We start from the raw sequence: 21,774 nt of genomic DNA, 5'->3' as shown, positions 1-21,774 counted from the left end.
CAGGTTCCCAAAAGGCATTAAATGAACAAACACTGATAACAGAACTTGCCTTTCCATATTAATTTACCACCAAATGAGTAATTTAAGACATTTTCATTTAACATAGCAAGAAAGATTCGTGCGAGGGACTGATGTGGATGCCCACCTACTCAATCCAGCTATAAACACTACAAAATGGATCCTTGTACTGTTGGTTTATATGAGACTAATGGTGGATCCATCCCTCCTTCAGATTGTTGATAATGGTGCCAGTCTCTTGCTTGGGAAATAAAGACGGGGAACACAACTCTCCCTGATATTGTTTAGAATCTTGATTGTTAGTCTGTGTACTGTTATTTTACTATTTTCTATTGCTTTTATAGTATGAGACACCCTGAGAATATTTATATCGAAGAGCAACATAGAAAGCCATCACCATCGTTATCTGATGAAGGCAACATATACACAGTCGCACCTGATTTCAGTTTTTTAGCTAAAGCAGCCCTCCCCAACCTTGTGTTCCCCTGATATTTTGGACTACAACTCCCATCAGCTCTGACCCAAGGTGACTAATGGTCAGGAATGATGGGAGTTGTAATCCCAAACATCTGGAAGGTACCAGGTTGTGGAAGGCAGAGCTTACAGGAACTGTGGGCTTGCAGCATCTATTTGCACACATAGTACTTCATACAATTCCAGGTGTATTTGTAGACTCCTCCATCCAGTTACTCCATGAATTAATCACATTTGTGTCCTGCCTTTCTTCCAAGGAGCTCAAGGCAGTAGCATATATGTCCCATCTCACCACCACCACCACCAGATATTTTCTCCTTGTAGCAACCCAGCACCATTGATTAGGCTGGGAGATAGTGAGCAGCTCAAGGTCACCCACTGAGCTTCACAGCTAATGGGCTTTGAACCTGGATTTCCTCTGCCCTAGTCTGAGCATAACTGGATGGAGTTAGTAGTTCACACATTGAACATGCAATCCTTGTGTGGGAGTAAATCACACTGAGAAGAGTAGGACTAACTTCTGAGCAAGCATGCATAAGATTGCCCTGTACATCTGTAAAATGTAGAGTCACTAAATTGTTACAAAATGCTGTTTTTAAAAAGCCCAACCTTTGAGTGTGTGAAAAACTTGGATGAAGGGTAATTACTGTTTCCTTCCAATGGGTGCCATTTCTAGAAACACATCCTTCTCTTTTTTTTTCTGGCTCCCGTGTCAGTTTATCTAAATTAATTTCAAATTAATGATCTAAACAAGCCTGCTTCATTTGTAAAATCTAGAAAGGTAATTATCCAGACTGCCACCTCTCTTTCAAAAAGCCAGCCATATAGAAGAAAGGAAATAATAAATGGGGAGCACCAAAAGAATGTACTCTATCTATGAGAAAGAAACTTCGGTTGACTAGGTAAAATATCACTGTCATCATAATTCATCAAGACCACTGATCTGCTAAATGGAAAAGTATCCTCCATAGCCAAGCTCCTGGAAAAAGTGATATTTAAAATGTCAAGTTGTTTCTGGTTTTTGCTAGTTTAGCAGTATGATCATTTTTAAACCAAAATTTTAAGATTGCCAGAAACAGGCAGTTGTATGTCGCAAAATCCATGTGAGATTATATTGTTACCATATGCAGTTGTGTTTCCTCTCTTGATTTGCATTCAGCATCTCACGTTCTTTGAATTCAATGACCGACTGGAGGCGATCATGGAAAAAGCATACATTTACAGGTATGTGCTAGACATGCTCCATTATCAGTGTTGGCATATTTGTAGAGTGTTGACATATTTCAGCATTTCCTGTCTCTGCCATTGGATGGCACAGTTTTTGTTTACAACCGACTGTAAAATGGGGACATAAAATGGGGGTATTCCACAGGCATATAACTCACCAGGGTCCTGTGAGGGTGCTGGGGGGCAGGCCTGTGTTGTTAACTGCTTGAAGCCTTAGAGGAAGGCTAGGATCTAAATGAACAGAAAATGTTAATGTCCAAGGCACAGGTTCCTGGTGTGATGCAATGGTGCCTGCATTTGTGAGCAAAAACTAGCAAACACTCTTTCATGAACACAGTTGTACCTTTCTATAAATATTTCTAGCTGATTGAATTAGCAAGCCGCAGGGTCCTATGGGGAGCATACTTTACCAGGGCCCCTGTACCTGTTATTAATGGCAGTGATTCATTTGGCAATTGCAGAAGGGGAAGAGAGTTGAGCACCAGCTGATTTTTCCACTCTGTCAATACTGGCCATAGTTGTAAGTCACAGCAGGTATTAGTATTGCTATTGATCAAAACCCAGGTCTCCAAAGGGAAAACAGGCACAGGAATGTGTGTCCCACAGGAATGACATCAACTGTTGTTTATGTTTTTTACAGGGTCGTTCGAACTACTGGGTACCTGTTGTTTATCTTGCATCTTAATGCATGCCTGTATTACTGGGCTTCAACCTACGAAGGACTCGGCAGCACTAAATGGGTATACGATGGCAAAGGAAACATGTAAGTTCCTTTGCAATGCGTGGTGTTTCCCCAGCCTGCCCACCTTCCCATCTTGCTTGCAAGCAAAACCTTCAGAACTTGCTTGCCCTGCTAACTTTTTAGCAGCATTGCTGCCGATTGGAAGTAAGGAACAATGCTAATTATATGGAAGGCAGGTGTAGTGAGTGATTAGTTTACCGTTTGGGGTTTTTACGGGTTTATGAGTCAGCTCTAATCACTAACTTAATTAAACATTTAGAAAGCACAAAGGTCGTAAATTAAACTTACCGATTAGGTGTGAGGAGAAGAAGCATTACATACGTAAGAAAACAGCTACGTGGAAAGTTCAATGGAGTACAATTACTATGCAACCTTCCGATTGCAACAGAACATTTCGCTCCCTTAAGAGTCTTCACAGGGTCATGTTCTGTCATTTCCTTTCATATGGCAAAGGATACATGTAAACATGTTGCAAAGAGAGAAACTCTCCAGTGGGAGCTGACACTGTGCAGTGTAGCTGGGGAAGAGGTGCCAAGTCAATAGCTATTAATTCAACAAAAGAAAAATATGGGGAGGCAACAGCAGGCAGTATATATTATAAGACATGCAATGCATGCAGAAATGTAGTGAGTGCAGCTTTTGCAGACATGATGGCAATGCAGTTAATGTAGGAGGAAAATATGAATCCAGGTGATCCAGGTGTGGGGGGTAAATGGCAAAAGAATCGGCTGGGCACCTAGATTTAAAACGTGGGGCTAAACTCAGTCTCTGGCATGTTAGGGACTGGCGGGGCTCTTTAGAGTTTGTGGTGGAGGCAGGGGCGAGGAGAGTGACCCAGCAGTGGGGGTCAGTGATTTATGGGGTTTGGTGCCACCTACAAGGCAGGAGCCAGGGCAGGAGGAGGATGGGGCAGGATATAGGACTCTATCGTGTTCAAAGTACCTGAGCGTTAAAATAATCTGATACAGAATACCTTTGTCCCTCAGACATATCTAGTTCTATATTATGCTTTGTGTTAGATTAACTGAAAGTCATCACTCCTGTTAGCATGGGATGCTAACCATGGAGAGGCTGTATCACTCATTTAAATTTCCCAATGAAACAGGAGGCTCACTATTTGCAGCTATTGGGTTCCTCATTGATCCTCTTGCCTGCCACTTGCTATAAAAGGTAGATCACCTGATACGTTGTTCAAGTGTCTTGCACAGCAAGCAAGGAGTGGGTGGCCAAAGGGACCAGGGAGACAAATAGGAGAATCCATGGCTCTTGAATATTCCACACAATTGAGCTTTAAAGGTATAGTGTCTGTCCCTGGGTTACAACTTGCCAAGTCTTCCACCAAGGGCTGAAATGCTTTGTTGTTTATACTGGAAAATTACATCAGTGTGTTATTGCTAGGGACTGGCTGATTAAATATCCTTATCAACCATACTAGCACTCAGCAATCCATTCTAAGTATGATTGTAAATGTGCAAGAACTCACACATATATCCTAGCCCTTTGGTGTGCTGTCAGTAGTCTCTACTGGCCTGTAAATTGCAAATTGCAAATCGTATTTGTCTGACTGTAACTTAGTGGGGTTATAATAACAAAGATTGGTTGGTTATACTGGAGGGTTTGCTTGACCTGAAGCAGCCTGTCTAGGAGCCTAGTATAGGGACAGGTGACTCCGTCAGTTTTGGTTTATATCAGTTTCTCATTGCTGCAGTTCTCTGCATATCAGTTCTCCATATTTCCACATTAGTTTGTGATTTAAAAACAAAGCAAAAACAATGTACGCGTGAAAATTTATCAGCGTTTTAGCACCAATGTCTCCTCATACAGACATTTTTACGTGTTATTTTCCTACTATTGCCATTTTTGCAAAATTTCCCGTAACAAAATGCATTTTCAAATGTTATTTTCACTAATAAATGCATCTGTATGTACATTTTACCCTAGTATATGCATTTTTGTATACATTACCTTTTTGGAGTAAATGCACTGAAAAAAGTGTAGCTTTTGACGGATGACTGTGCTTTGGTTCTTGTATTGTTTTGGAATGTGTGAAGTAGGTAGGTTTGCATTTAAATGTGAACTGAATAAAAATTTTCTCCCATCCCTACTAGTAGACAACAGCCTTGTGGTTGTCACCCTAGCAACAATGCACTGAAACACCTGGTGTTGCCAGACTGAAGTGTCACTGAGCAGACAGACCAAACACCACACATTTTCTGACTGTTAAAATGAGAGCCACGTAGCCAATCTGCTGCTGTCTCGAGAATGAACTTTTTAGAAGGAGAATTATTTCCTTTGGAATTCAATAGAGTGATCAATAATCTCCCCTGATGTGTTCAGGAACAGCTTTATATGTCTGACACATTTCAAGTGAGGAAATCTGAAGATAGGACCGCCAAAGGGTCCAACATACTTTCCAATATTATAGAGTCATGAAATGACAAGCAATGTGCTCACTCGGCTTGTACAGAAATAACCTTGCAGGTGTGCTGCATGGTCTGATTTCAAGAGACACTATAATTGGGGGGGGGATAAACCAAGAAGCACTGATTTTACATGGCTCACTGTTTGCCCCCATTTCAAAAAATCTCTACAACTTAAATCATGGGTAGGCAAATTAAGGCCCAGGGGCCGGATCCAGCCCAATCGACTTCTAAATCTGGCCAGCAGACCGTCTGGGAATCAGCATGTTTTTACATGAGTAGAATGTGTGCTTTTATTTAAAATGCATCTCTGGGTTATTTGTGGGGCATAGGAATTCGTTCTTTTATTTTTTCCTTTCAAAATATAGTTTAGCCCTCCACAAGGTCTGAGGGACAGTGGACCTGCCCCCTGCTGAAAAGGTTTGCTGACCCCTGACTTAAATGAAGCCAACACAACTATGAAGACTGTGTCTCTACAGACACAACCTGTATTTAATAATGACACATTTAGCGACACACACACACACACCCCTCTACCTTGTGGGGAACCTGTGGCTCTCTAGAAGTTGTTGAACTACAATTCCCATCATTCCTTACCATTGTCCATTGTCCATTCTACCTGGAATGAATAGGAGCTGGGATCAACAACAACAACAACAACAACAACAACAACAACAACAACAACAACAACAACAAAATTTATTATTTATGCCCCACGCATCTGGCTGGGTTTCCCCAGCCACTCTGGGCGGCCTCCAACTAAATATTAAAATACAATAGTCCATCAAACATTAAAAGCTTCCCTAAACAGGCTGCCTTCAGCTGTCTTCTAAAAGTCAGATAGTTGTATGGGAGGGCGTTCCACAAGGCAGGTGCCACTACTGAGAAGGCCCTCTGCCTGGTTCCCTGTAACTTCACTTCTTGCAATGAGGGAACTGCCAGAAGGCTCTTGGTGCTGGACCTCAGTGTCCGGGCTGAACGATGGGGGTGGAGACGCTCCTTCAGGTATACTGGACCAAGGCCATCTGGAAGACCACAGGATTTCCATCCTTGTTCTACATAAAACCACAAAGTACCGTATTTTTTGCACCATAACACTCACTTTTTTCCTCCTAGAAAGTAAGGGGAAATGTCTGTGCGTGTTATGGAGCGAATGCCTACGGATGGTGGGGGAATCTGCTGCAGTTGTGAGCAGAGGATCCATGGTTCCCCTTCCTTCCCTCCTCCGTGGCTTGCTTTGAAACAGCAAAGCGGGAGAAGAGTGGGGGGGGGGGAGAGGGACAGAGAGCCTGCTTGCTTTAAAGGAGCAAAGCGGGAGAGGAGAGGAGCCTTCTCCTCTTATACCCCTCTTCTGCATTATTAACAGCATCCTTCTCCACCCACCCTATGCGTGTTCCTTGTCCCTTGAGTGCTTTTCCTTCCCTCCCCACTTAAAACGTGGTTACAAAGCACAGATCTACATGGATCCTCAGGATTTTTGCACTGGGTCACCCCAAATTCACCATCAGATCACATAGCATGTCCATGGCTACAGCTTGCACCAAAAAAATCACGCACCCACTGTTGCCCAGGGCCACAGTGGTGCAAAAATGTGGTTACAAAGCATGGATCCACATGGATCCTCAGGATTTTTGCATTGGGCTACCCCAAACTCACCGTCAGATCACATGTCTGTGGCCACAGCATGAACCACAAAAAAACATACATCCACTGTTTCGTTTAGAATATATTTTTTTTCTTGTTTTCCTCCTCTAAAAACTATATGCGTGTTATGGTCGGGTGCGTGTTATAGAGCGAAAAATACGGTAATCCTTTTTTTTTAGTTCATTAATTATCAGGACTAGTTGCAGTGAGGAGGTGGAGGGAAGACATTTTTCCTGTTTCTGAAATTCAGAGTAATACAGAATAGTATTTCTGCATTGGAAACCTATGTAGAAGAATAATATCAAAAATTGTATTCTATCTACAGGTATCTAAGATGTTACTACTGGGCAGTTCGCACTTTAATCACTATTGGTGGGCTTCCAGAACCAGTAACCATGTTTGAAATCATCTTTCAACTTCTGAATTTCTTCTCAGGAGTCTTTGTATTTTCCAGCTTGATTGGTCAGGTAAGCAAAGGCATTAATGGTTAAACTGACCCTTGAGTTTAAGAGGTTTTCAACAATCTGTGTATTTAACATTTAGTCTTCACGTCAAAATATGAGTTTTTACTAGAGAGAGACAGGTACAAAGCTGTCTAGCCTTGGGCTAGTCATGGTCTGTTAGTCAAACCTACCTCATTGTTGTTGTGAGGATGAAATGTGGAGGAAGAGAACTATGTACACACTCCCTGGCATGGGAAGATATTGCATCACTGGCTCCTCTGCATAACCTGGAGCTTCTGACATTATTGAAGCAAAGGTGGAAAGTATGTACACTGGAAGCTCCCAGATCATCTCAGAACACACCATCCAACATGCCCTTTTGGCTTGCACTCTTTATAAAGACTTGAGGAACGAGGTTATCACCCCTCTTTTATTGTTCATTCCGGGTCGCCCAGCCACTGCCACAGTGTCCTTTCTCTTGGCAGATCAAGATGAGCAGGAGACAGCAATGGTTGCAATAGCTGGGGCAATTAGAATAAGATCCACTATTTGACTATTGATTCAAAACCTAAAATGTATTTTATACAATTCACTTTTATTTTTATTTTTTTGTGTATCATATTGTTGTTTTATTGCTATGACCGATGGCTGACACAAATAAATTCATTCATTCACCATCCAACACACATTCTATGGTGGTCTTACAATATAGGTATACCAGGGAGAAAATCCTGTTTAACTTCCAGAAAACACTGATGCTCTGTAATGTGACCAAAACATTTAGAAAGGGTTGACACCATTCTTCTCATAGTAATATCTGATATGAGTTTCATGCTGCCAAAAGAAATGAAAATGTATTGTTGAAGATGGTTTTGATGCTGTTATTGACTTAGATGACCCATAACAAATTTATGAAACTCTTGATTTCCTCATTGTCCTCACCTTTACTGCTTATTATCTTGTTGGGGGCCAAAATTGTATTGGCCTTTTTGAATCATGTTATTTTAAAATCAACATTTCAGAGAATCACTCCCACCCAGCTCCCAGTCTCTTTATTGGGAAAAGGGGAAGTAAATATTATCCCGGAGTAATAAAAAAAAACAGTCAGGCCTGGTTTGTCCTCTACAAAGGCTAATTTGTTGTTTATCAAATGGATCTTTCTACAAATTAGCTTAGTTGCTGAGTTGATTGCTATTGGGAGTCAGGAAACAGCTTGTCAGCATTTCGAACAGTGCACGAACTCCGTTTGCAATGTAATCCTATATATGTCTACTCTGAAGTAAATCCCATAGAATTCAGGTAAGTGGAAATGGGCTTACAGTTTTAGACTCTGTTAATATCACTGCCAATTTCACTCTGTGCTTGGCAGCTAGTCTTACGTTTCACGACGGACTGCAAACACACAGGTATGATTCTGGAGGCTCTTGTTTATTTGGAGAGCTTACTAACTGGTCTTGTGTAATCAGGCAAATACAACTTCAGCCCAATCCTCCTGTGCTTCTTTATAGTAGTATCATTCCAGAATAAAGTCAATGATTCTTAGGTGTCCAGGGGCTGACAGGAGAATTCAGGTCATCCACAAGTCAGGAAAAGGACATGAGACATGAAATGCAGTTAGCTTTTATTCACAAAAGTGAAAACACATCTGGGCTAGTATCCCCTAGTTGAAGACATTGCTGAAAAGTGGTGTCTGGCCCCTCCTTCCCTCTCTTGTCCCCTTAGTCTTGACTCCTCCCAAACATCTGTAGACCGCAGCAACAGGGAGAGTTTCCTCTCTGGGCCTGTCTGGCCTGTTGTTCAGCAGTGAGCAGGACTCTTCATGTTGTGGGTGTCAGTGGAGGAGGAGAACCAGTAGGAACAGGACTATCCAGATGCTGAGTAGTAGAAGCAGCTTCTGCCTCTTCTCTCTCTGTCAGAGTCTGCGCTCACACTGAGATTCTCGGCACCCGGTCCTGTCCTGGAATGGCTTCCTTCTTCTGTCCCCCCATGTTCACTCAAACCTAGCACCTCCCAGCTCATCCGTTCCGCAGACTGAACCCCTGTGTCCCGCCACCACTGTCCTGGGTCTAAGTCTTCTTCCTCTGTGTTGTCCCTGAGGGGCTCTTGGGCTGGCGGCGCCCACCACTCTTCCTCATCCAGCCAGTCCTTGTCATCAGGGTGCTTCTAGTCTGTTATACTTTTTCTCATAAAAATATTTAGTTTAGATGTTGGCATATGCCCTTTTCACAACGGAGCGCACACTCAGAATCCACTACAGAGGAAGACTGCAAAAAAAATATAATAATAACGACTAAATAGTGGTCCTGGGCAACAAATCAAACACTTCTTTACAAAACTGGGCTTTTTGGGTAAGAAAAGCGATGAACAACTGCATAGTATAAGTATATAAAATTGTGCCTCCTTCCTTACCACTATCACATCAACAAAGCAGCTCATGACATATTGAAAGGTCAATAACATTTACAGCCAAACTCAGCCAACAAATAAAAACAAAACAATATAAATGCAGGAGATGTCATCTAAAAGTGACTAAAACGTCAACAAACTGTTATAATAGCCTTCTAACGATACTGGTTGATATTTGCAGATGCGAGATGTCATTGGCGCAGCGACAGCAGGGCAGAACTACTACCGTGCCTGTATGGATAACACTGTATCTTACATGAACGTCAACACAATCCCAAGAATTGTTCAGAATCGTGTTCGAACTTGGTATGAGTATACGTGGGATTCGCAAGGAATGCTGGGTAAAATTCAGAATAATTCAAAAGACACTTACACCCCACTCTCGAGAGCCAGTGTGGTGTAGTGGTTAAGAGCGGTAGTCTCCTAATCTGGGAAACCGGGTTCGCGTCTCCGCTCCTCCACCTGCAGCTGCTGGGTGACCTTGGGCTAGTCACACTTCTTTGAAGTCTCTCAGCCCCACTCACCCCACAGAGTGTTTGTTGTGGGGGAGGAAGGGAAAGGAGAATGTTAGCCGCTTTGAGACTCCTTAAAGGGAGTGAAAGGCGGGATATCAAATCCAAACTCTTCTTCTCCCCACTTTCCCTGGGAATATCAATATAATTTAGTTTCTTTGACAATGGACTGGGAATCAGCAGCAATTATTAACTACTGCACTTGATTTCATCAAATAATTTTGTGCTTTATAAAAAATATATTCTTTTAATAAATCCATATCCTAAATTGCAACTGATCAGAAAGGCTGCCTAAATTTGGATAATACTTTTGCAAACTTTTATCAAGTATTCCTGACAGCCCTTCCCTTCTAATCATTTTAGTTTTGTAGTTGTTTTTGGTCGGTAGAGATCCAATGTAGCTCAATTTTTGTTTGTTTTTTCAAAAAGTTTCTTCCCCTCACCTGTTCTGTAATCCTGCCTTGCAGATGAATCTGAATTACTGGAGCAGATGCCAGGGAAGATGCAGCTAGCCATTGCAATCGATGTGAACTTTGCCATTGTCAGTAAAGTCGACTTGTTCAAAGTAAGTGGCTTTTCATGTAATCTAACATCCAGGATTGGAAAGATGTTTGCTTGCTTGCAGTAATCCGGATCACCAAACAAACAAACAAAGCGATTCCAGTAAACAATTTTGAATTTACGTGCAACAATAAAAGCAAAGTTACACAGTTGCTTTAATGCCGATTATCTCCAACTAGGACCAAGTATGGTATGTCAGGAGCCATCCTACTCTTGAGTAGGGCCGTAGCAGAGTCACATGCCCGACTGGCATGTTCCCTCCCTCCTGGTCGTTCGTTCGGGAGCTTCAAAAGCTTTCTTCTGCCCGAACATCACAGCGACCAATGCCAACAGACATCGGCACACTTAGGGATCCACAGAGTCTTCACAGCTTGCGTGACAGACCTCAGCAACTCAGCATTTCTACTTTATTTACATAGAAATACACACGGAGCACTGCAACATGGCTCCTTCTCCTTTTAGCATCAGACAGCAAAGAGAAAGAAAAAGGGCAATAGTCCCACTTCACGGAACACAGTAACACAAACATCCTGTCTCCGTCACTTCCCACTCTGTGGAATGAAAACATACACCGTCATGTGATAGACAACAATCCCATGACTGCAAGCACGGGGAATGAATCTTCAACACGGTGGCCCCGTGAAGGTAGAAGCACACGGGAAAGAGGTTCATGTAGTTACTAGTGGCTCACAGTGGGACTGAACCAGCCACCAGGAGCCACACTGGTTCATAAGCTTTGACAAAGCCGTGAAGGATGCTTATACAAGTTGCTGGCTTAAAGGAGACAATTACCCAATGCTTCCAATTTTACAGCAAGAATTCCATTTTACAGCCAGCATTCTTTGTTGGAACTAAATCATTAAATGGGTGAGCATATGCATGCTGCCTGCAACCTAGCTAATCTTAGAAGGAACTTCTATGATCCACAAGTAAAGATTAGATTTAATCTTTTTTTTCTTCTTTTGTATTTTGACCTTCTGCCAGTTCTGTGTAACATTACCTGTATGCATTTCACATACAATATAATTCTGATTCTGATTATTCTCGCCCCCCTCTTTTTTTTTACCAGGGATGTGATAACCAAATGATCTGTGACATGCTGCTGAGACTGAAATCCATTGTGTATTTACCTGGTGACTTTGTCTGCAAAAAGGTGATCTTGACAATTTATATTACAAATGCAAGAATAATGAGAGCGTTAGAAAAAGGAGTTCAGCTATGGGTCAAGAATAAAATTTGAACAAAATTAATCTTGGGCAAATTACATTGCATGAAAACTAATTAGAGTGCAATTTGCAATAATAATAATGTACTCTCAAATTTCAAACTTGGCCCAGACAATATGGATTTTATTACTTATATATATGTGTGCGGGTTTGTTGTTTTTTTTTTAAATAGAGTAAGAGCAACTGGAATTTAAATATGAGTTATCTATTGGCATACATTATTAGACTTCATTATTTAACTGAAATGTTGCAGACACAAAACTAGATATAAGTGTAAAGAGAGATGCCTGAGACTGAACTGTAAAATTCTGTGATTTGCCATCTGAAAAAAGAATCTGAGACACATACATTTAAATGTTCTGCGCTTTGCCAATAATGATCAGTCTCGATATAGCCATGCTTGCTGTAATGACTAGACAATAAAGTACAGCAGTTTTCTAAGTGTGGGCCAAACTAATGTTGTGTCATTTGGGGAGAACCCAGAAATCAGGATTAGGACTTCAGCATAAGCCTAAGAATTCAGCTTAGCCTTTTCCTCCTGCACGAAGGTGCTGATGAAAATTCCACTCCCCTGCCACATCTGGAAGATGAAGTCTGGCATTTAAATGAAGCTTCCATTGGTACCTACAGGAGCTTCCATCCTGGAGCAAATAGTAACTTTTGCGAGAATAACTTTTTTTCAAGATCACAGCATGGTGGGAAAGGGTTAAAGCCCGCCCCCATACTGCATTCTCAGTCTTGATTGCCTCCCTGATCTCTCTCTCACACACATACCGTAGCTACTATTTAAAGGAAATAAATCAAGCACGTTAAATTCTTACATGCATTTAATGTCACATCTACTTTGGCCCTGAAGTTGACAAGCGATTTAAATCTTTACCTATGTATGGCTGAGGTTTTGTTCAAATCCAGATCTATTATTTACAAAAATAATGCTTGCAACACTGGACTGCACTGACTATATAAATGATGGATACACTCAACTTTTATGCTACCTTTTCTTTTATAGTATACTAGATTACATTGATTGGAGTACATATATCATAAGCGCAGACATTTCAGTCCTGTTTGTCCAGGTATAATTGGCTTCATTTGGATGCTAATCAGCTCACAAATGAGCTGGTAAATATGCAAGAAACAGCAGATGCTTTGGTTGGTTGATTATTCTTGATTTCCTCTTTGAAATTATGCAAATGATCATTAGGAAAAATAATTAAAATGCTGATTTGCTTTGGAATGTGCAGTGTTTCATTTGTTTGGGCTGCTGTTGCTATGCTTGTCTTGGAGAATGGGAGAGGCAAGGTGAGATAGAGAGAGATACTTTTAACTAGAGTCACATCTATGGATAGTTTTTTCAACTCTGTGAAGGTTAAAATCATTCCATATCCATGGACCGGCCCAAGGCATTTTGCTACCTGAGTCAAAGGACGAGGAGGAATTTCCCCCTCTCAGTTCCATGTCCAGACGATATGTCAGTCATGAGGGAAACAGACATGCGTCACTAGGGAGGGCCTTCCACAAAGAGGGGACACCACTGAGAAGGCCCTGTCACAGGTCAGAGTCAACCAGGCAGCCCCCTGTGGCAGCACCGTGACGCCACCGGCCAATCACAGGGTCTGAAGTGGCTGATACTGGAGAATTCATTCTTTTAGGCACTTAGGGCTTTGTATGATAGTACAAACTTAATTGGCAGCCAGTGCAGTGCTTTCAGGACTCCCAGTCTCATTGGGTTGCCCCACTTACCAGCCTAGCAGCTGCCTTCTACACTAGCTGTAACCTCCAAGCCATCTTCTAGGTCATTTTCCCCCATTGTAGGAGGCAACCAGAGCATGGGCAACTACGGCCAGGCTACCCTGGTCCAGAAATACCCATAGCTGGCGAATCAGCCTAAGCTGGGCATAAGCATGCCTAGCCACCAAAGCTACATGAGATTCTGGTGACACATAGGAGCCCAAACAGTGAAGTTGTTCCTTCATGAGGAGTGCAAGCCTACCTAGAATAGTATCTCTCTCTCTCTCAGCCTAACTCATCCTGGCAAAGTCACTGGGAGGATAAAATGCAGCAACCCCCATCTTGGCCACCCTGACCTCCTTGGAGGGAGGAGGAAATACCGAATTATTCATCATTACTGTATCTACAATGGGAAAACCTTTCAAAACAGGGCATAGTGATTTTACTGTACAGTTTAAGAAGCTGCTTCATCATGCCAGTGTTACAAAGCGGAGATTCAGTTTGTGGCAAGTTCACCAGCTGCAGAAATAAGCCATGACTCTTTAAAGAATATTCTTTCTGCAATTGCGTGTCATTATCACCACTGAGCTATCATGGACTGAGAATATTTTCTTCTGCATGTTTATACCTAGGGAGAAATTGGTAGAGAAATGTACATCATCAAACAAGGAGAGGTTCAAGTGCTGGGAGGTCCTGATGGCACCAAGGTCCTGGTCACCTTGAGAGCAGGAGCTGTATTTGGAGAGATCAGGTAATGTTTGTTTATTAAATTTGTATATCACCCTTCATCTGTAGATCTCAGGGTTCACCACATATAAAAAAAAGATAAAAACGAAATAATAATAAAAACAAGTACAAAAAAGAAAACACCACAAACGAATAAACTCCCCTCCTCCAAGCACATTTGCAAGGCCTGGTTGAAGAGGAACATTTTTGCCTTTGCTGTTCCATAAAGGTAAAGGTAAAGGGAGCCCTGACCATTAGGTCCAGTCGCAACTGACTCTGGGGTTGCGGCGCTCATCTCGCTTTATTCTCCGAGGGAGTCGGTGTACAGCTTCCGGGTCATGTGGCCAGCATGACTAAGCCGCTTCTGGCGAACCAGAGCAGCGCACGGAAACACCATTTACCTTCCTGCCTATTTATCTACTTGCACTTTGATGTGCTTTCGAACTGCAAGGTTGGCAGGAGCAGGGACTTAGCAACGGGAGCTCACCCCGTCACGGGGATTCGAACCGCCAACCTTCTGATCAGCAAGTCCTAGGCTCCGTGGTTTAACCCATAGCGCCACCCGCGTCCCAAGGGTACCTTAGGGACCACCAAAATCCTTCCTATCCTAGCTCAATCAGCAAGATCATCTCCAGGAGTTAGCAAGGCAAGGCTCATTTGACAGAAGCACGAAACAGAGTCTTTTGTGTGAGCAGCACAGTCTGGTGGAATGTTCTGTCAATACTCAGCAGGTACCTTCTGTTTCAACATTTAAATGCCTGCTGAAAACTTTTCTACGCCTTTAGCATTTACACAGGCAATGAAGAAAATACTTTCCATAATAGTTAGCTGATGGTCTCTGACAATATATATATAAAACGGAAAGCTGCTTTGATGTTATTAATGATATGGTGGTAAATATTTTTATAAATGTTCTCTCTGTCGTTTCAGCCTATTAGCTGCAAGCGGGGGAAATCGGCGGACTGCAAATGTGGTGGCCCATGGATTTGCCAACCTCTTCATTCTTGACAAGAAGACCCTCAATGAAATCTTGGTGCACTACCCTGACTCTGAAAAGCTCCTGAGGAAGAAGGGAAAGTGAGTCTTTCCAGAAATCTATAGACCATTTGCCTTAAAATGCAGAACTGGCATCTCTCTCCCTCTGTTTATGTAGAAGAGCATTTGCTTCTTAGACATGTGGTTATTGCAGGACATGGCTGCAAATGTTGGAGGAAGGATAACTTGGGGCTAATAATGCCAGATGATCAGGGACATTGCAAGTTATTTAAAAGACCCAGCGGACAGGCCCACAACACAAATTTCCACAAACATATGTAGCGCTTATGGACAAACTAAAGGCGGCAGGTGTTTAAAGATAAAGGGACCCCTGGCCATTATGTCCAGCCTCGAATGACTCTGTGGTTGCGGCGCTCATCTCGCTTTATTGGCCGAGGGAGCCGGCATACAGCTTCCGAGCCATGTGGCCAGCATGATTAAGCCGCTTCTGGCGAACCAGAGCAGCGCACAGAAACGCTGTTTACTTTCCTGCTGGAGCAGTACCTATTTATGTACTTGCACTTTGACGTGCTTTCGAACTGCTAGCTTGGCAGGAACAGGGACCGAGCAACGGGAGAACACCCTGTCGCAGGGATTTGAACCACCGACCTTCTGATCGGCAAGTCCTAGGCTCTGAGGTTTGGGTATCACTAATAATGTACTCTGCACCATGTGCAGCAAGAAAAATCCGAATATTTTAAAAATAATAGAAGGGGTGAATGGCAGGAGATCCCCAGGGTCATCTTTTAACAATGTATCTGCAGAAACTAGACCCAAACAAGGGAAAGCTAGTAGAGTTCTTATTGTGTGCCGATAGTACAATTATCTATTGTGATTTTCTCTTTAATTCCATGTAATTCCATTACTTAAATGACCATGTTTATGATGTAAAAGGAATGTGTTCTTTTAAAATGCAACTTTACAATGAGAGATTACACTACTGTTGCAAGATTTTTCTGCTATTGACCTCTTGAGAATACCTTAAGGGTTTATCTTTCAAAAGTTAACGTAACTCTTTTGAGTTCTAGCCTTCAGTTAGAAATGCATACATATTCTCAAAAGAATATTTGCCCATGCAGTTTCATTGGAGATCATGGGTAGCCAGCCAGGGACTATTCGTCGTAATGGTTATATACAACCACTAAGTTTAAAAGTTGTATGCTTTGAGTACCAGCTCATGAGGAGCAACAAGAGACAACTGTTGCCTTCATGCACTTGCTTGTTGGCAACCTAGAAACATTTGGTTCGCTACTATGAGAAATGGGATGCTAGATTAAATAGAGTCTAACCCTAAAAACCCTGATCCAGCAGGACTTTTAATGTTCATATGCCTACGGGTGGCTAGGACAATCACTCTTACCTATTTTTTGCCCTTGCCCAGGAGGCAATTACAGATCAGACCTAATTAGGAGTCTGCATTAATTTTTTTCATGTATCTTGCCGATATAAATCAGTTCAGCTTTTCCATATTATTTCCAGAGTGGACTAATCCGTTTCTGCAAGGAATCGCTGGATTTCCTTGAATTTTTAAGCAGCCACCAGTATGCAGATTGGCGTGAGATGGCTGTTGCTTAGAACTGAAACTTAAAAGGAAGTCCCCCTGGTGCACGGGTCTGTGCTTTTATATGTTGCGGCTCAATTGCCTTGGGTGGGAAGGCAAATCGGTACACAAACAAGGCAGAATTATTGAATTCCTAATGGAACATGGGAGGAGAGAACTGTATTCAAAGCCCTGAGCACTTTGAAGGAAACAAATGAAATACAAATAATGGAACTGGAAGTTGCAGGTCAGGCGTCGCACAAGGCATCCCTTTCCAATAAAAGCTGATGGACGAACTGTGTGTCCTTTGCTGCCTGGCTGGGAATCCAGGATCCAGGAATATTACATGGACTGCAAAACTACTAAATAGAGAGGAGGCTGTTCAAATACTATTTCACATGCTCTCTCTCTCTCTCTCTCCCCCCCTCCCACTTTTCCTATGATCTAGAGTGCTCATAAAGAAGGCAGGCAAGCCTGTGGGAGGACCAACAGCACCTGCCAAAGGCTTGACCCTGTTAACACAGAAAGTAGAACCACCCAAGATGTTCCAAGCGCTGCTGGGTGGAAAAGGTGGCGGCATGGCGGCTGTTATCCAGCTGAAGAGACAGATGGAGGAACAGGTACTCACAAATGCTGCAAGTTCAATGGGGAGCCTGGAATGTGGAAGAGATAAACAGGGAGAATACCAACTCAGGGTGGGGTGGAGGTCTGGTTAGTTAGAGGAACTACCAGGAGCAAGGAATCTAATCCTCGTTAAACATCCAAGCACTAGGAGATGGCAGGCATTACCATGCCATCGCACTCGGAAATGTCTGAGAAGGCACATACCCTCCCACCAGATTTATAAGCAGTGGAAAATGTGCTGAGCAGCGTCTTCAAAAGGGGATGCAAGTTTTATAAACCCATCCTGACAAAGACAACAATGACGGTGTGTTTCAGTTCATCCCCATTAATGTAGCAATTTTCTTTCTGAAGCAGATAGCAGTGATCAGCACATATGGAGAGATCCCCTTTCCTTCCGCCATATTCTTAAGGATCTTCCCAATTAGCTGCATTTAAACAAATAAATAATTTCATAAGATTGTTCGCAGTACGAAGAAAGTGAATTAAGAGACAAACTGTTTCTTCCTCATAATTACTGGCATTTGGAACAACACAATGAAGTTTATTGTCAGCAGATTTGGGGCAGACAGAAGAAAGCTGTACTTTATACATTAATTGCGTAACAAACCCCTGTAGTTCCCTTATATAATAAACACACACGGACATGGATATTTTAGGTTAATGGGCTGAAATAGGTCACAACTTTATTGTGATTACAGATGTGAGCGGTTTGGTTTAGGCATTGGGTGAAACCAGAGTATATCCCGACTCCTGCCTGTCTGCAGGGAGTCACACTAATCACCAGTAGGGGGAGCTCTACAACATATGTCAAATGGGGGGGGGCAGTGTCCCTGATGGGTCATGGCATGGCCTTAGCCCACGACTGGCCTTTGGACAGGATCTACAATCCCATGTCCTTTTAACAGGATACCCTTATTGAGGCAGCGCTGGCGGAGGCAACAACCTCCCCTCCCATCACAAAGGCTAAGCCAGAGTTACCTGTTATGTCAGACACTGACATAAACAGGAAAATAAAGGGATGGGGAGCAAAGCAGAGGCGCTTGGTGCTGGCTTTCATTTCTAGCTTCATAAACCATGAAATGTGGAGTTATTGTCTGAGCTGAGCCTGTCCAACAGGACTTCAACCAGAGTTTGTTTAGTTTAATCACTTATAACCCAACTTTAAGATAGTTTTTCCTAAGGCAGCTTGTAACAAAACAATAATAAAATGCACGACAACAAGTAAAGAAGTAACCAATAAAAATAACATCAGTTAAAATATAGACATGTAAGCATAATATCACTCACACACAAAAAAAGTCCAGGACCACACCTCTGCATTCTCACCATGAGCCAAGGCACGTGGCTATTTTTTGCTGGGCAAGTTAACATTTGGTGACCTTTCTCCTCCAATTGCACTCGAAAATATTTTTCAGGATATGATCATGCCTGCTTTTTTCACATGGGAGGCATTTTTTGGAGGAAATTTACCTCCAGAGAGTTCTGAGCGTGCTTATTTATTTAAAATATTTCAATTTATTTCAAATATCAATATAGTATCAAAAGATCTCTCAAGGCAGTAACAGTAAAAAAAAATAAAAGTTTAAAAAATAAAAGTCCACTGAAAAAGCAAAACTACGAATTCCAGCTGGACATTAACCACTTCCTAACGCCTAGGTGAAAAGTACAAGGTTCTAAGCTGGTGTCTGAAAAAAGGGTAAACACATGTTGCATTTCAGAAGGGAGCAAGCTCAACAGTTGAGGTGCCATCACAAAGAAGGCCCCGTCTTGCATCGCTGCATCATGTGACTGATGCAGAATCCACTAATCTCAGTAGAACACTTGTAGACCTTCAAAGACAATGTCAAGCCACTCTGAAATCAATGTGGGTATCCCTTTAGCTGTGCTTGATGGATTGTACTCACCTACTATGCAGAGAGGTCTTAGGTGTGATCTTAATTTCCTGTCAAGCATCCTTCTTTAACAATATTTAATTGTTTTTGTTACAGGAGGAAAAAGAAAAGGAAGAACAAGCAAAGAAAGAAAAAGAAGAACGAGAAAAGGCGGAAAGGGAAAAGAGAAGTTAATATTTAACTGTTTTTGTTTCAGGAGGAAAAAGAAAGGGAAGAACAAGCAAGGAAAGAAAAGGAGGAACAAGCAAGGAAAGAAAAGGAGGAGCAAGCAAGGAAAGAAAAGGAGGAACAAGCAAGGAAAGAAAACGAGCAACAAGCAAAGAAAGAAAAGGAACAAAAGGCAGAAAGAGACAAAAAAGAAAAAGCCAAGCTTGAAACCAAACCTACAGAAATAAACCCAACACAGTCTGCAGAGGCCAAAGAGCCACAGATGCAAGCGGAACCGTCTGCCCATAAGGAAGAACCAGCTCCCAGCAGCCAGCCAACACCACCGGCTCCTCCTAAACCAAATTTACTCAGAGGAACCACTAACCAGTCCCTTATCATTAGCATGACTCCTTCCAGCACCCCAGGAGAAGGAGATATTCTTACTGTTGAAGTCAAAGTGAGGGATCAAGTATAACTGGTGGTTCCTCTTGCTGTGCATTGTACCCAGGTCTGTGCCGAGTGGGTGCCCAATTCAATTTTACAGGACTAAATCTGCTAATTTTTAATGCATGTTCCTACTGAAAGTAGTCCCCCCTTCTAGTTTGCACCTATACAGGTTCCTCACACCTATCTTACTATAAAAAATATAGGGCCTCTCCCCTCTGCGCCTCAGCTGGAGGAAATGGCCTTTTGGAAGGCCTTTCTTCATTGGGACTGCCATCTTGGGCTAAATTATCCCCACTCCCACTGAGACAAGTTTGATGGGGAACAGGTTTGCTTGACAGTAGAGGAAAAAGCTCTCTGGCTGGTTCGCTGCTATTGAAATTGTCTCCTACATCCTAAGAAGCAGCTCTGCTTTTGTGGAGTATTACACAGCCCTTGGAGAGCAACAAGATGGGTATGAGAGCTCATAATAGGTTCTCCCCAGTAGAGTTCTTTCCTTATGGCCCTCCAACCTGTTTCACTATTTCATTTAGAGCAGCAAGCCTCCAGAGTAACAGGCCCATTTCTTCCTCTCCTCGGCTAATAAACCACTGTTGGCAGAAAGGTCAGCTCCTACCTAACTGAGCTGTTTTAAACCCAATCTGCTGCTTTATGAGCCTTTTTCTGTTCTAATGTCATCAGATTAGGGAAAGGAGCCCAGCAAGAGGACATCAGTTAACCCTTGTGCTTCACATTTGCTCCAAAGTATTAAAATATCTGTGGCAGAGCAAAAATTCAGAAAAGGTTGCTGCAGAGATATTAGCATATTAGCAAATTTTGATTTCTCTCCTCTTATCATTAGGACCCTGTGGTTCTGTTCTCCAGAGAGAGGTAACCCATGCCTTTTGGGGGTAATTATTTCTGGAACTAGGCTAAGAACATTTTTAAGACGACTGAACTTGCAGCTACTCCTAATGAAATTTTTGCATAAAGAAAGTAAAACATGGTTAAGGAACAGCCATAGAGTGGGCTTCCCACTGGACTATTAACCAGACAAAGAAATCTGGATACCCACTCCATATGTTCATCCTAATTTAAATTAAAGTAGATGTCTTCTATCTGTTCTGACTGAAGCTGGCTCTCCAGGACCAAAGTCCCCCCCCCCCTGCAGATTTATTCATTTAAGGCATATTTACCCTGCTCTTAGCACAAGAAAGTTGTGACGGAGTGATGTGGTGGCTTGGGCGCCTGCAGGCTCCGCGCTGCCCCAGTCTGCCTGCTGACTCCCCCTCAGCTGTAGGGCGACTGAGGGGAGGATGCAGGCAGACTCCTTGGAGGCCCCACGGAGTGTCCTGCCCCGGGTGGCCCCACCCCTGGGTGCAGGGCACATGCGCCACCCCAGGCGCCTGATCGGCTTGCTCCGCCGCTGACAGCCCCACCCCCTATTGGGCTTCTATGTCAACCCCTCTTCTTTCATTCTGAAGAAACTTAAGTTAGCATAAAGACCCCAAAATCTTTTTCGGAGAAAAAAAGTTGTTGTCAGTTTAGTGCCAGACCACAAGTTTGAAAATCGCTGATCTACAGGAACACAGGACTGTTCATTATGAAATATTGTTGCTAAACTTCAAAGTTGTCTGCTTGTTTCCCTCTCTTCATTCCAGTTTTCTCTACCACTGATTTGTACTTTGTTATCTCACAGACAAACATTTGTAATTTATGTAGTTAAAAATCCCTGAAAGGCTTGCATTTCAAGCTGCTCCTTCAAGAATGGTAGATTTCCAACCAGTTCCCCAATCTTGCCCCAACAGCCTCTTGCATCATATTCTGCCCCATTGCAAGGGTCCCCCAACACCCAGCAGCAGATTTTCAAGGGGTGGCAGGAGGCTTCAGAGAGAAAAGGAATGAGGGAAGGCTCTTGGAAAGTTAGAATACAAGCTAATTTCTTAAAAGCACAAAGCAGGGACATTATTTCTATTTTCTGTG

General features: G+C 42.6%; 1 protein-coding gene across 1 annotated transcript in view; it reads left to right on the top strand.

Annotated features, from left to right (window-relative positions):
• CNGB3 (cyclic nucleotide gated channel subunit beta 3) overlaps positions 1–21,692 on the top strand; it is a 65,574-nt gene extending 43,882 nt beyond the window's left edge. Inside the window, exons 9-18 of the mRNA XM_081206078.1 lie at positions 1,652–1,716; positions 2,360–2,482; positions 6,851–6,992; positions 9,556–9,715; positions 10,354–10,451; positions 11,517–11,600; positions 14,037–14,155; positions 15,061–15,207; positions 17,154–17,325; positions 19,318–21,692. Of these exons, the coding sequence (XP_081062204.1) occupies positions 1,652–1,716; positions 2,360–2,482; positions 6,851–6,992; positions 9,556–9,715; positions 10,354–10,451; positions 11,517–11,600; positions 14,037–14,155; positions 15,061–15,207; positions 17,154–17,325; positions 19,318–19,395 (1,188 nt within the window). The 3' untranslated portion in view covers positions 19,396–21,692. The remainder of the gene's footprint in view (positions 1–1,651; positions 1,717–2,359; positions 2,483–6,850; positions 6,993–9,555; positions 9,716–10,353; positions 10,452–11,516; positions 11,601–14,036; positions 14,156–15,060; positions 15,208–17,153; positions 17,326–19,317) is intronic.
• The last annotated feature ends 82 nt before the right edge of the window (positions 21,693–21,774 follow it).

Source organism: Podarcis bocagei (assembly GCF_964188305.1).
Source record: "Podarcis bocagei genome assembly, chromosome: 8".
Taxonomy (NCBI): Eukaryota; Metazoa; Chordata; class Lepidosauria; order Squamata; family Lacertidae; genus Podarcis; species Podarcis bocagei.
This window is presented reverse-complemented; position numbering and strand designations above follow the sequence as displayed.